Source organism: Elgaria multicarinata, chromosome 2, assembly GCF_023053635.1.
Source record: "Elgaria multicarinata webbii isolate HBS135686 ecotype San Diego chromosome 2, rElgMul1.1.pri, whole genome shotgun sequence".
NCBI lineage: Eukaryota > Metazoa > Chordata > Lepidosauria > Squamata > Anguidae > Elgaria > Elgaria multicarinata.
Window position 1 is genome coordinate 139,462,938 of NC_086172.1, and position 13,097 is coordinate 139,476,034.

Below are 13,097 nucleotides of genomic sequence, written 5' to 3' on the forward strand. Positions count from 1 at the left end.
CACTGAGGCTCTTGGGAAGTGAAGTCTGGCTGCGCCATTCCACACTACACTGTGCAATTGGTGCCTGTAGGTAGACCTTGACGGAGCTGGCTGGCTGACTCATGGGTAGCTTGCCATCAGTGACGGGCCCAGAGCTATGACCTCCTTCCCTTCTGCTCCCGATGGTGTCTAGTAACTGAGGCAGCCAGCCCAGCCACTCTCCCTTCAGGCGCAGGACGGCAAGCTACTTCCAGATGATGGCCACCAAAGCCAGAGAAATCTTCCTTCCCACCCAAGGCATGCTGGGAGTTATAGGCATAAGCCTAGGTCCCAGAGTAATGTGTGAATCTTTGAACACTGACTGAGATGTGGTGGGAGAGCAGGCCTTAGCTGTAGCACTCTGTTTATGGATTTCTTTTTCCCAGGCAAGCTGGCCTAGTGACCGCGCGCCCCACACCCGACTCTTGCGGCTGCTTCCCTTGCGCCCCTGGCACGCTCCACACTCTCGCGCAGAGCAGGGAGGCCGTAGGCACGGGCGCCGCCGCCATTGTGAACGCCGTCCGCCCTCCTGCTGGGTGCCTCGCAGCCCTACACAGTCTGAGCCCCTGGCATACTCTGCGCTTGGTCGTAAATGGCGCCTTTCGAGTCCGCAAGCCCCTCTATCCCGACCCGCGGCCTTTTCCAGGTGCCGTCAGCGCGGGGAAGACCGTGGCCCACACAGCCGCGGGGAGGACCAGCTGATCTGCCCAGCAAACCTGCGGCCCAGGGCCGTTGATATTGTGCTGCTCCGTCGCAGAGATGAGAGACAAGGCTGATCAAGGTAGGAGGCTGCAGCTGCGCCTCGTGCTCCTCATGAGCAAGCACCAGCTGAGCACGCCGCTGTTGCTTATAAACCGCGCAGCCAAGAGCAGCTGCGCAGCAAAAAAGGGGTGAGGCAGCTTATATCGCTTGTTAATCCCCTCCCAGTGCAAGTGGTGCCGAACAAACGCAGCCAATGGCTGCACCCCACTTCTCGTCATGCCACCCTCACCCAAAATGGGATGGAATGAACTTAATAAGAACATAAGAAGTGCCCTGCTGGATCAGACCAAAGGTCCATCTAGTCCAGCACTCTCTTCACACAGCGGCCAACTAGCTGCCAACCAGGGACCTACAAAGCAGGACAGCACCCTCTCGCCCATGTTCCCCAGCTACTGGTGTATACATGTTTTACTGCCTCTGATACTGTAGCTAGCACCCAGCCATCAGGACTAGTAGCCATTGATAGCTTTCCCCAGGAATTTATCCAACTGCCTTTTAAAGGCATCCAGATTGAGAAACACAGCGAAATTTAACTTGACAGATTTGTCTATCCCTAATTTGAACATGTTGAACTCTTCAGAAAACCATAAGTGGCACTCCATTGCAGGGGAATTACAAACGTTATGTCCTGATAGGGGATAAAATGTTATGGGAAGTCACTCTTGGAATAATATTTCAGTAGTATTAGGCAAAAAAGTGCCTCTGAGTTCTCAGAGTCTCCTATGCTTGGATAATGTTTCTTCTATGTTATTTCTCAAACATTGCTGTCAGTCCAATTCAAAATACTTCATTGTGTTCCTTGTGGTCCTACTTTATACCAGGCGTCTCAATTTCATTGTTTATCTACTTTGTTCTTGTTTTTATTACTAAGAGAACTGAGATTTTACATACCACATCGTATTTATTAAAAAAAAGTAAAATGAAAGCCCTGATTAAATGATTTTAGGCAGCTATCATATATCAGGTAAGAGGTTTATTTATAACCATGAAAGCTCTTGGAACAACACTGTGCTTAGTTTTGTTTCCATGGGGGGAAATCATTTAAAATCAGAGAGAACATCCAAGTGAATATTTCTATTAGTATGGAAGGAAACAGTCTTTCCAATCTAACTGCTGTGTGGAAGACAAGGTATTCTACTGTATCACAAAAGCATCTTGTTAATATATATGAGTGGAAAACATTGTTAAATTTAACTGTTAATTTGTTAAATTGTTGCAGGCCAACAAATACCTGTATGGCTTAGTTTGAAATACCCTTGCTCTGCACATAGACTCCCTGAGTATGAAATTGAATACAGAGTTAGGGCACAATCCTATACACGTTTAGACAGGAGGGGGGATCCTACAGCCCCCAACATTCCCCAGTCATGGCTAGGAAATGCCAGGAGTTGTAGGACTTTTTTCTTCTGAACATGCATGGGGACGAGTCCTTCCTATCTAAATTAAAGCTCTCCCATTGGAAAACCCTCCCACTGGCAGGAGCTTATACAGCAAAAGTTTTTATACAACCCACATTGAACACAAGAATTATCCAAATACCTGGGCATCTCACAATATGATAAATGTTGGAGGTACCCAACAGTGATGCCTTTCTGGCTTGAGGGCCTAACAAGGATTAACATGGTTCTCGGGAAACTTCATTCAATGTAAAAGATGCCCATGCCTTAGTGGGATACGTTCTGGGCAATTGGGACTTGGCAGAAAGGCATGAAGCATGGCTTAATAATGGCATACCATCAGCTAAGCATATTATTCAACAGCACTGAAAAACAAATAAAGTCCCAAATACCATTGATTTCATTACCTGGTGAAAAGGTATATTACACCAAATTACAAAAATAAAATAAATGTCAATTAATATGGGAAAGTTTTCTTGAATTATATGCACAGTAATGTGATCCATCGTAAAACAAGGCTTGGTACAAATCTTTAATTATGTTTTATTTATTTTTATATGTAACTATTAATTTATCCAATTTTTGCTTAATGATTATACTTACATGAAACATTTATTCTTTAAATACAAGACAATACAAAGAAGGGTGACTCTAAAGAAGAAGGAAAGTATTACTGGTTGTATTGTACTGGAAAACGAAAATCTAGGAGAGTCTCTACATTAAGGGAAATTGTTTTGTTTACCCAGGGCTTTTGTTCTTACTGGTTCTTTGATGCAGTTGTTACAGGCTGCATTAAATGGGAGGAGAGGGGTGACCATGTGCTTGGAATTGAATACTCCATTCAGTTCCATTAAGATAATGTGATCCAGTGGTGGAAGTTCCTGCTGCTTCCCAGCTATTACCACTTTAAAAGTGGTTCTTTTCATAACAGGATTTCCAAGGATACCATGGGAGACATCCTGGTTGTTGACGATGTCATATAATTGACCTTCAGAACTTCAGTGAGTGGCCTATCACAACCATGCAATAGGTCATTGTCTTAACTCTGACCAATTAAAATCAGAAGGGCTTAAAAGTACTCAGCTTGGCTGAAAAATGACCAGTTAGCCTGACGGTATGGCTTCAGTATTTGGGAGTTGCATATGAATTGACGCACCAACATGGAACTTGATAAATTTAAAGCAGCTTCTTTAAAATTTCAGTGCCTGAACAAGCACTTTCAGATTAGGAAGTTATGAATCTGCATTCTCGGTGGCTGCTTCAGTGCTCTGGAACTCTCTTCCTGGGGAAGCTAGACTGGCTCCTTCCTCGATTTGCTTTTAGAAGCCAGCAAAAACGTCTTTGTTCCGGCAGGCCTTTGGTGAATAATTTGGGCATCTGTATTTTAACACTTAATTTTAACTTAAATTTAAATTTTACTGTTCTAACTCTGTATTTTAATCTTATATCAATTTTGCTGCATGGTTTTATCCTGGTTGTGCTTTTTATACAATATTTTATATTTGTGCTTTTAACCTGTTGGTTGTTTTATTATGGTTTTAATTTTTGTGAACCAGAGAGCTTCGGCTATTGGGCGGTATAGAAATGTAATAAATAAAATAAAATAAATGTTAAAGACTTGTAAAATTGTTGTGTATTTTAAAAGTTTTAATGTTTTTATATTGGAATATATATATGATATACACACACACACACACACACACACACATATACACACTTTTGTATATTTCTTTTCATAGGTTTTAAAATGTATATGTTTTCAATTACAATTTTGTAAGGCCGCTTTGAGGCCCAGTATTGAGCAAAAGGCCGGATATTATTATTATTATTATTATTATTATTATTATTATTATTATTATTATTATTATTATTATTTTGATCTTTGGGACTCATTGATTATAGTTTACTAGGCAACAGTATAATTGGTAAAGAAATATATGTATTTCTCTATTTTATCTATTTATCTATCAATCAATCATTTGTCTATCTGGGTCATAACATCTCAGAAAGAATCTTATGAAATATTTTCTATGAATTTCCTTTTGGGGAAAAAGGAAACTCTGTTGGAAAATTTAACCATCCAGCCTGGACCATATTTGTTGAAATGGCTCCCCATTTCACCATGCATGAATAGGTCTGAGATTTTCAACCATGGATCCAGTTTAAACAGCCTAATATTAGTTTAATATGTTTGAAGGAAGCAATGGACTTGGGCCCTGCTCTTTTCAGCCCTCTTCTCTTAGCTGTGGATTCCTTCATGCATCAGTTTGAACCAACAATCTCGTTTTATGCAGTATGAACTAAGCTGAAATTTCTCAAAAGAAATTTGCTGATATTTTTAGCTCCTCCTACTGCAGATCAATTTCCCAGACTGATTGTTACCAATGGAACATTATTTTCTTAGCTTAATTGCCATGCAGCAGTGGACGCTGGTGGCTTTGATTTCAGTGGGTCTGTGAATTTGTCCCGGGTTTCAGTCAGAACCAACGAGAGCTCTAAAGGAGCTAGCCAAGGTGCTGAACTCTGGCTCCCCCCAAATAGGCTCAGCACCTTGGATGGCTCCTTTAGAGTTTGGGCTGTTTCTGACTAATGCCCAGAATGGATTCGTAGCCCCTCCAAAATTGGAGCTACCAGCATCCACTGCCATGCAGGGAGCAAGAGGGATTGCCGCCGAGGAGGCAAGGGTTAACCCCCTTCCCACATGCTAGGACACCCCCTCCACCAACACACCCACATATGTGCACGCACACACACACACACACACACACACACACACACACCTTACATGAAAATCTCCCATTGGTGTCAATGTTTCTTTTTTTCCTGAGCTTAATTGAATTACAGGGGGGATTTCCAGGGGGATCCCAGCTGAGAAGGGTTAGCCCTCCCCTACCTGTATGCTGTGAACCCCCAAAACAATCCTCCCTCCTGCATGGCAATTAAGCATAGAAAAAAATCTTCCATCTGTGCCAATGGAAGCTTTCATTTCAAGCTTAATTGCATGGAGGGGAAGCTTAATTGCATGGAGTGGAGACAGAGAGAGGTGGGAATAGGACAGTTAAATCTTACAAATTGTAATTGAAGAGGAACTACTGATCTAGGATGATGAAATATATATATATTAAAGATGATTTGGATGAGAAATTAATTTGCTGTCAAATGCCGCTTTCATACAGATTTATATCCTATGGACCTGGCCCCCAAATTGTTTAAGTGCCAAGCAATGCCCCTGCCTCCCATTGTTTTAGAGATAACTCCAGCTCAAGTTAGCCTTTGAGAAGAAGTATTTGCTCAACCCTAAGCAGCTAATTATTGTTTTATATAATACTGTACTTAAATCGATGCCTTGAATAAAGGCAAAAGAACCTTGATAGATTGTCCAAATTAACATAAAGTGGCATGGTAATCAGTCCATTTTGGTGTGTGGTAAAGTGTCTAAAGAAATACATGGACATTTTTAGAATTCCAGAAAGCATCTGATGAAAAATAACTTTAAAAGAGTCCAGCCCAGAATGAGCGATGACTCAGAGTACTATTTTGTAGTTGTGTCAAGCAAAGTACATCTGAAATCTGATGAGGATTGGCATTAATGCAGAAAAGGCCATGATGAGTATGAAACAATATATTGAATTTACATGTTCAGACTTTTTGTTGGTTTTGGCAATTTTGCTGAAGATTATTTAAGAACTCCCTAAACATCTGGATGTGGGGAAGAAGAAAGTAGTTTCATACTAAAAGACTGAAGTTAATATTGGGCTAGAAAACTATAAATGGAAGAGAAAGTAGTTTTCTAGCACAGCTGTTTCCAATTTTGTTGAATATATCTTTCAAACCAAAAATGCACGGAGAAATATTATGCCACAGAAATTGTCACTCAAGAAACGTTTGATGAACACAGTTTAATTTAGAGGGCCAAAGTTCTGAAAGTACCCCAATTTGCACAAAATAAAAGTGCAGTGTGAACTTTCATGGTGTGTCATGGCATCTTCACAGAAGCAATGGGTGTTCACAGGACAAGTGTAGAAGCCTGTACATGTTGGCTCCCAACCCATGGCAATATGTGCCTCTGCTGCCATGTGCAATATTCACCTTTCAGCATGGCACTAGGAACACTAGAAAAAGACACCTAAAATAAGGATATCAAAGCTAATTGCTGTGGGTAGTAAACAATACTCATGACCAATCTGCAACAGACTGAGAGCGAAAACTTTCCCATGGCTACCAGATGCCTACCTTATTGTATGAACAAAACCTTAATTTTATCTTCCCAAAACAATCTGATCAGCAAAAAGAAAGACACAACTTCTGTCCTGTACTAATTTTAACACTGGTTTTAATAGTTGCAATTATACCCCTGGTTCTTTAATCAGTGGTACCACCAGGGGCACAGGCCTAGGGCCTCACAGTCTAGGAGGACCCCTGAAAGCAGCAGCAGTGGCTGTATTCAGTGACAGCTCCTGATCCTCTTTCTCCTATCCTGGCTCTGCTGGGGAAAGGAAGCACTGTGGCAGCCAGCTGGGAAGGGCTGCAGGCCATGTGGAATGTCATTTACGGGGAGGATCAGTGATCTGAAATAGTCAGATCTTGCCTTTGGGGGACATAGCCAGTGAGGGCACAGGAGCAATATAAGGATTACCCCTTCACCTGCTGGATCTAATCAAAGGCCTAGGTAGTCTGCTCCCACATGGTCAACCAAATGGCCATGGGAAGCCTAGAAACAGGCCATGAACACAACAGCACCCTCCTGCTCATTTCCCCAGCAACGGATACTGAGACGCATACTGCCTCCATTACTGGAGGTAATATATAGCCATTATGACTAGCCTTTTCTTCCATTGATTTGTCTAGATAATTCTGATTCTTGGGTTCCATTACACTCTAGCACTACCAAAAAATGGAACCAAATGCAGACCTATGCAAATAAGGTCAGTCTGATTCTTGAAGGCTCTCACTGAGTTTTATGTCTCAAAATAAATATACTACACCTTGGCAAGACTGTTGGGGCAGGACAGAAAACTTGTCCCTTTCCAAGAAACCTGGATATATATTCTGAAATGCAGAATATGAGATACCTGTTAAGAGTTAGAGTTGACAACAAACTCAATTTGATTGATTTTGACTTGAGAAAGCAATTATGGGTACCATATTAGAAAAAGATTAATATTTTTTTACATTCCAAAATGGGGTGGGGGCAGTTTAATGCCCCAATCCTAGTACCAATGTTTGCCTTTTGGCTTCTCTACTGCAACATCCTTTAAGGATCCTTAAAGTTGGCCTTTTGAAATCATCATCATCATCATCATCATCATCATCATCATCATCCTGAATTGACCATTGTTGCAGGGAGACTTGTTTTGATGGATGAGTTGCATTCCCCAGTGACACTTTTTCTTACATTAAGTACAATATGATCTTCATGAATGTTCCTCATGACATTTCAGTCATATACCTATTTTCTTATAAAGAAGTCCAACCAAATGTTAATGTCACTTACTTCCTAGCACGTTTCTTAGGATCACTGCTTTGGTTACCATTGCTTAATAGCTCTCAAGATGAAATCCAGGTTTTTATATCAGTTTTTTAATCTATCTAGCTAATTTATTCTGAGGACAACACTTGATTGTGTGTGTTGAATTATAGTCTTTTATCAAAAAAGCTCCTGAGGAGTTTACCTTGTATAAATTGATCCTCATCACTTTTCTTTGCCATATGCCTACCTAATTCAGAATTCTATATGGGCAGAGGAAGAATTCATCAGGCCCAAACATGGCAGACTCTATCATTAGGCAGAGTGAGAGATGGCCACTTCAGACATGAAAGGGAGTATCATGAAAAGAAAAGAAATACTGTATTTCTTCAATTCTAAGATGCACTTCCCCCCTCCCATATAAACATCTCTAAAAACGGGGTGCGTCTTAGAATCGTGGGTGCGTTTATTATTTCTTAGAATCAAAGCCTTTTTTCTGTTGGTGGTACTGAAATTAGTGTGCGTCTTACAATTGATGGCGTCTTACAATCGAAGAAATACGGTAGTTGATTTTGTGGTGGTGGTGGTGGTTGGTGGTGGCATTTTCTGTTTCAACTACCAAAATAACTTGATCAGCCTTTTACCATTACTCAGATTGGGTCGGGGCACCATTTGCTGTTTTGCCTCATGCAGCAAAATGTCTTGGGCCAGCCTTGTCCCAAACATAACAAATGCTCATGAAAAGTGGCACTTAATGCTGTGTTTGGCCTGCAAGTATGTACTATGCTCCATTCCCATCTGTAATGCTGTGGGAACTGCACCTTAATTGCTGGTGTTTACACAATATGACCTTCCTGGAAATCCCTGAATTGCCATTGTTGTGCATCAACGGTGGCTCACTAGTAGAACGGTCAGCTGCCGGACTCCCACTGAGATGCGGGGCACTTGACAAGCGGGTCAACAAGTGAATTGTTGCTTGACCACTTGGGTCTAGGAGGCCGGACATGTGGGAGTCCATCAGACTCGCCCCCTCCCCGGGCAGACTCCTGCGACATCCCTAGTTTGGATTTCTATAATTCCGACATGCAGATTTTGCAGCGGACAGGCTTTTTCTGAGTCGTGCGGATTCCTCAGTCTGTTTTTATCACTTGGTTGGGAGGGGGGGCATTTGCACTAATTGCACTTGTGCAAATCTGCATTAGTTAATCCACATTAGCATTTGTGCAAGTGTGAATTCGCAGTACCGTGAGTTAGCGCTGTGAATTAGTGCAAGTAGAACAACATTCTGTTAAAAAAAAATCCAAATCCTTTAATAAGCAAATGACAGAAGAAAAGGCATTTGATGATCCATGAAACATGGAATGGATTTAACAGAATCCCTACATCCCTATACATGACAAGTTTTACAGCTGCATAGTAATGAGATTATATGTTGTGATGAACCAATTCCATTGAAATCAGTGGAAGTGACTCCTGCCTAAATGGGTTGAACACCAGTTCTAATTTCAATTGATTTCCTTAGAATGAAGAACTTCAACCTGAGATTTACTGAGCCAGAAAATAAATAGTGAGGATGAGACATGGCAAGTGTTGTACCAGCACAAGACTGCAATAAACATACATCGTCAGAACTGCAAGTAGATGGGGGCTGGTACATATCCCAGGGAAAACGTTAAAAACAACAGAAGCAACAAAGGACTCTGGCATAAGTACTTTGTGGACCAGTATTAGGGGAAGCTCTTCACTGTCCTGGGCAGGATCTACACTACTGCTTTAAAACAGTTTATATCAGTAGTGACAACTGTTGGGGACCAGGACACATACCACATACAGTTTTCAAACCGTTTTCAAAGTGTCATATTCTGCTTGCTGTAGATCTGGCCCTAATCAAACAAAACAAGTGCTGTTGGGTGGGAGGTGGGGATGTTGAGACGTAGCTATTCTTCGAACCTTTGCAGGGTTGGCAGTGCTCTTGGCAGCAATCCAGGCCACAGTTACGCATGCTTAAACCCTATTGATTAAAATGGTACCTAAGCATGTGGTCTGGAACACAGCCAAGATGCAACACACAAGATTGTACACTAGTCCCAGTCGCATGGCATGCAGGGTGGCTTCAGATGAATTATTTGTCACATGAGAGTGGCCTCAGCCATTCATTTGCCCTCCCCGCATCCCCAAGGAGAATAATGTTACCAACTAGTGGATTCTCACTTGGCCCGGCCATTTTCTTTATCTAGTTTATCCTTGCACGGTTTTTGACACCAAAAAGTAAAACTCACAACAATTCAGTTCGGCACCATTTTATGTTGTTGTTGTTGTTGTTGTTGTTGTTGTTGTTGTTATTATTTCCACTAGGGATTGTGAAACAATCTTTGGCTTTGTGGCCATAAGATTAATAACACATTTTTTAAGGAAAATTATATATATCAGAAAATGCATAGATAAGAGCCCAGTGCTGCTATTTCAAGCACTTTTAGTGCCCAGTTTACACTAACATTTCTCCGATGTGATCACAGCAGTGTGGTTATTTGTGCAGTGTTAACTTGCCTTTTTGAACTAGAACAAGGCTGCAGTCCTCTACCCACTTATCTGGGAATAACCCCCACTGAATTCAGTGGTGCTTAGTTATGTGTATGTAGGTATAGGATTGTACTGTAAAGGTATATTGCCAGTGCAACTGCAAAATTGAAAGTCTTGTTCTTTGGGATTTATCTGTATATTTATTTGAAATGTTTTTATAAGCTGCCTTGAGAGCCTTTTGGGTTAAAGGGTGGGGTAAAAATAATAAATAAATAATCACAAAATATATGTCCTGAAATGCAACTGTATGAGTGCAGCTCCTCATGGGGGTCAGTTCCACATATAATTCAGACAACCCATTTGTTTGCTAGGGACATGGCACTGACCTTGAGCAGGGACAGAATCAGTAACTATGAGCAGATGCAGGCATCAGCCGTTAAGGAACTGGGCTCTTTAAAACAGTGAATCTAATTAAGACACAATCCTACACATGTTTAGGGGGGGGAAGTCCTACAACTCCCAGCATTCCCAGTTGGCTAGGGAATGCTGGGAGTTGTAGGACTTTTTCCTGTCTAGACATGCACAGGATTGTACCTTTATTGGCTTGTGTCTGGTATGAGTTTTATGGCTAGAGTTATATGAAGAATGCTTACCTATTAAACCAAGTGGAAGCTTTATTATTATTATTATTATTATTATTATTATTATTATCATTCTGTATTTGAACGTAGCTCTCTCTTTCTTTTGAATTCCTGTTGGCTTCTCAAAATTGTGCTGCTGGAGACAGTGAAATCCCCTCCTCCCAAGTATGGCTTTGTGGCATGCAAATTACTAGAATGTCTACATTATAAATTAAAAACAAATCTGGGAGATGAGATGGGGGGAGGCAAGGTACTGCAACGCCTGTAAATTATGAGCTAATAAGTTTCAAATATTGTGCACAGCTATTTACTCTGCAGTTCAATAAAGAATATAGTTACCATGGCAACAACTACATCACATGCGTATGCGACTTCAGAGATGTAGATCATTTTTTTATTATTATTATTTTTTACAAAAAGACACTTAGCAATATGGCATTTGAGCTGCGGAGTTTTAAACATGTTTTAAATTACTTTTTAAAACAGTGACAAACAGCTTGCTGTGATTTGAAGAAGAGGAGAGTTGTAAAGGGGAAAAGGGTAAGATACCTTTCTTTCTTTCTTTTTCTTCTTCTCCCACCCCATTTTTATCTTCACTAGAAGTCAGGTGAGGAATTAATGAGCTTTATTCCACAAACCACATGTTCTTTCTGTCTTTGGGGTAAGCTCGTTGCATAATTCCAAAGGACAGTTGCCCTTACTAGCTTAATGAGCTCCTCTGTAGCAGCGTGAAACTAAACTTTAGAATCCTGGGGTTTTGAAAACAGAGATGCTCTGGTCAAAAGGAACCAAAAGTCAAAAGTAAGGGAATGAAACGGTGCTCCGGCTCAGCGTGGCAGCTACCTAAGCATGACATAATTGAATCACAAAAGTTTTGTGTAACCCCAAATAAAAACAAAGCAGGAAGTCAAGGCTTAAATAATATAGAATGGTTAAGTCAACTGGCACGGTTCAAAAGATTCCTATGGCCAAACAGGCAATTTCCTGAAAATTAGGGAATGATGCATCTGACACTAATTAAACAGGACAAAAGACCCAGTAGACAAAAAGTTATGGATTTGAAAGACTAACAGTGAGTTTGAGTCTTGTCCAACAGCTTTGAAGACTATTGGAGCAATACAACCCCACCCCACCCTGTCTGAGTTAGGGGCAATGGCTGGAAGGGAGTTATTCAGCCAGCAGCCTTGAATATACATCACAATAGAGCAGCCTTCCCCAAACTGCTGCCCCCAGATGTTTTTGAACACAGATACTATCATCCATGATAATTGCCCATGCTGACTGGTGGTGATGGGATGTATAGTCCAAAAGACCTGGAGGGATTGGGCACCAGGTTGGGGAAGGCTGTCATGACAACCTTCTGCCTTATGGCAACCGAATGTTTGCTATGACGATTCTTGGAGTCCTGCTCCATCTGCTGCGTCCTTTCCTCTTGAGGTCCAGGGGACTAGAAGGAGATTTGGGATTTAAGGCAGGGTTCAGAGAAATTATTGGGTGGCATCCACCAGACTAAACACCTACACCCATCCACATTTTTGCTCTGGCAAGTATGAGCCTGCAAGTCAGTAGATCAGCTACCGCACTCCTCCCTGACCACACTTAGGATGTGTTATAGGAAAATAAGAAGTGACAGATCAAAGTAAATATACATCTAGTCCAGGAGGTCTCCCCCTGCAATATTGGCTGGCCATCTATTCATGGGAAATTCCCAAGCACCCCCACTCTGAGCCATCCCCAGTTGAATTCACTTGGCTGGTCTTGCCTTGAGCATTGAGAATATCTTTCATTCACATAGATACCCACAAGAAAGTCTAGCCAATGTAGGATGGTTATGTGTCCTACTATTTACAGAAGACTGTCCTATGTGACCCTAAGATCATCTTCAGAGACCGTTCTCCAGAAGCCCACCACCACCACCACCACCACCACCAAAGGAAGTGAAGTGGGTGGCTACAAAGAAGAGGGCTTTTTCTGTTATGGCACTCCAGTTGTAGAATGAGCTCCCCAGAGAGGCTCACCTGGCATCTATGTTGTGGTCTTTCTTATAAGATCTTATTTTCCCAAGCATTTTAATCTTTCAGTTTCTGTTGTTTTTGAATACATTACTGTATTTTAAATCCTTGCACTCCTGCTAGCTTTTATTTTGTACTGTAATTCTGAACTTTTGAACTTTTACATTGCATTTTATCGCGTCGAATTTTATCATGTTGAATTTTATGGTTTTAATTGTTATGAACCTCCCAGAGAGCTTCGGCTATAATGAAATAAACAAACAAACAAACAAACAAACAA

At 41.3% G+C, this 13,097-nt stretch overlaps 1 protein-coding gene across 1 annotated transcript in view; it reads right to left on the reverse strand.

The window, feature by feature from the left end:
- Positions 1 to 567: 567 nt before the first annotated feature.
- The window catches only part of LOC134393441 (uncharacterized), a gene marked incomplete at its 5' end in the record, with an annotated part of 160,868 nt that continues 148,338 nt past the window's right edge, over positions 568 to 13,097 (reverse strand). The window contains 2 exon segments of the mRNA XM_063118467.1: positions 568 to 890; positions 2,035 to 2,056. Of these exon segments, the coding sequence (XP_062974537.1) occupies positions 568 to 890; positions 2,035 to 2,056 (345 nt within the window).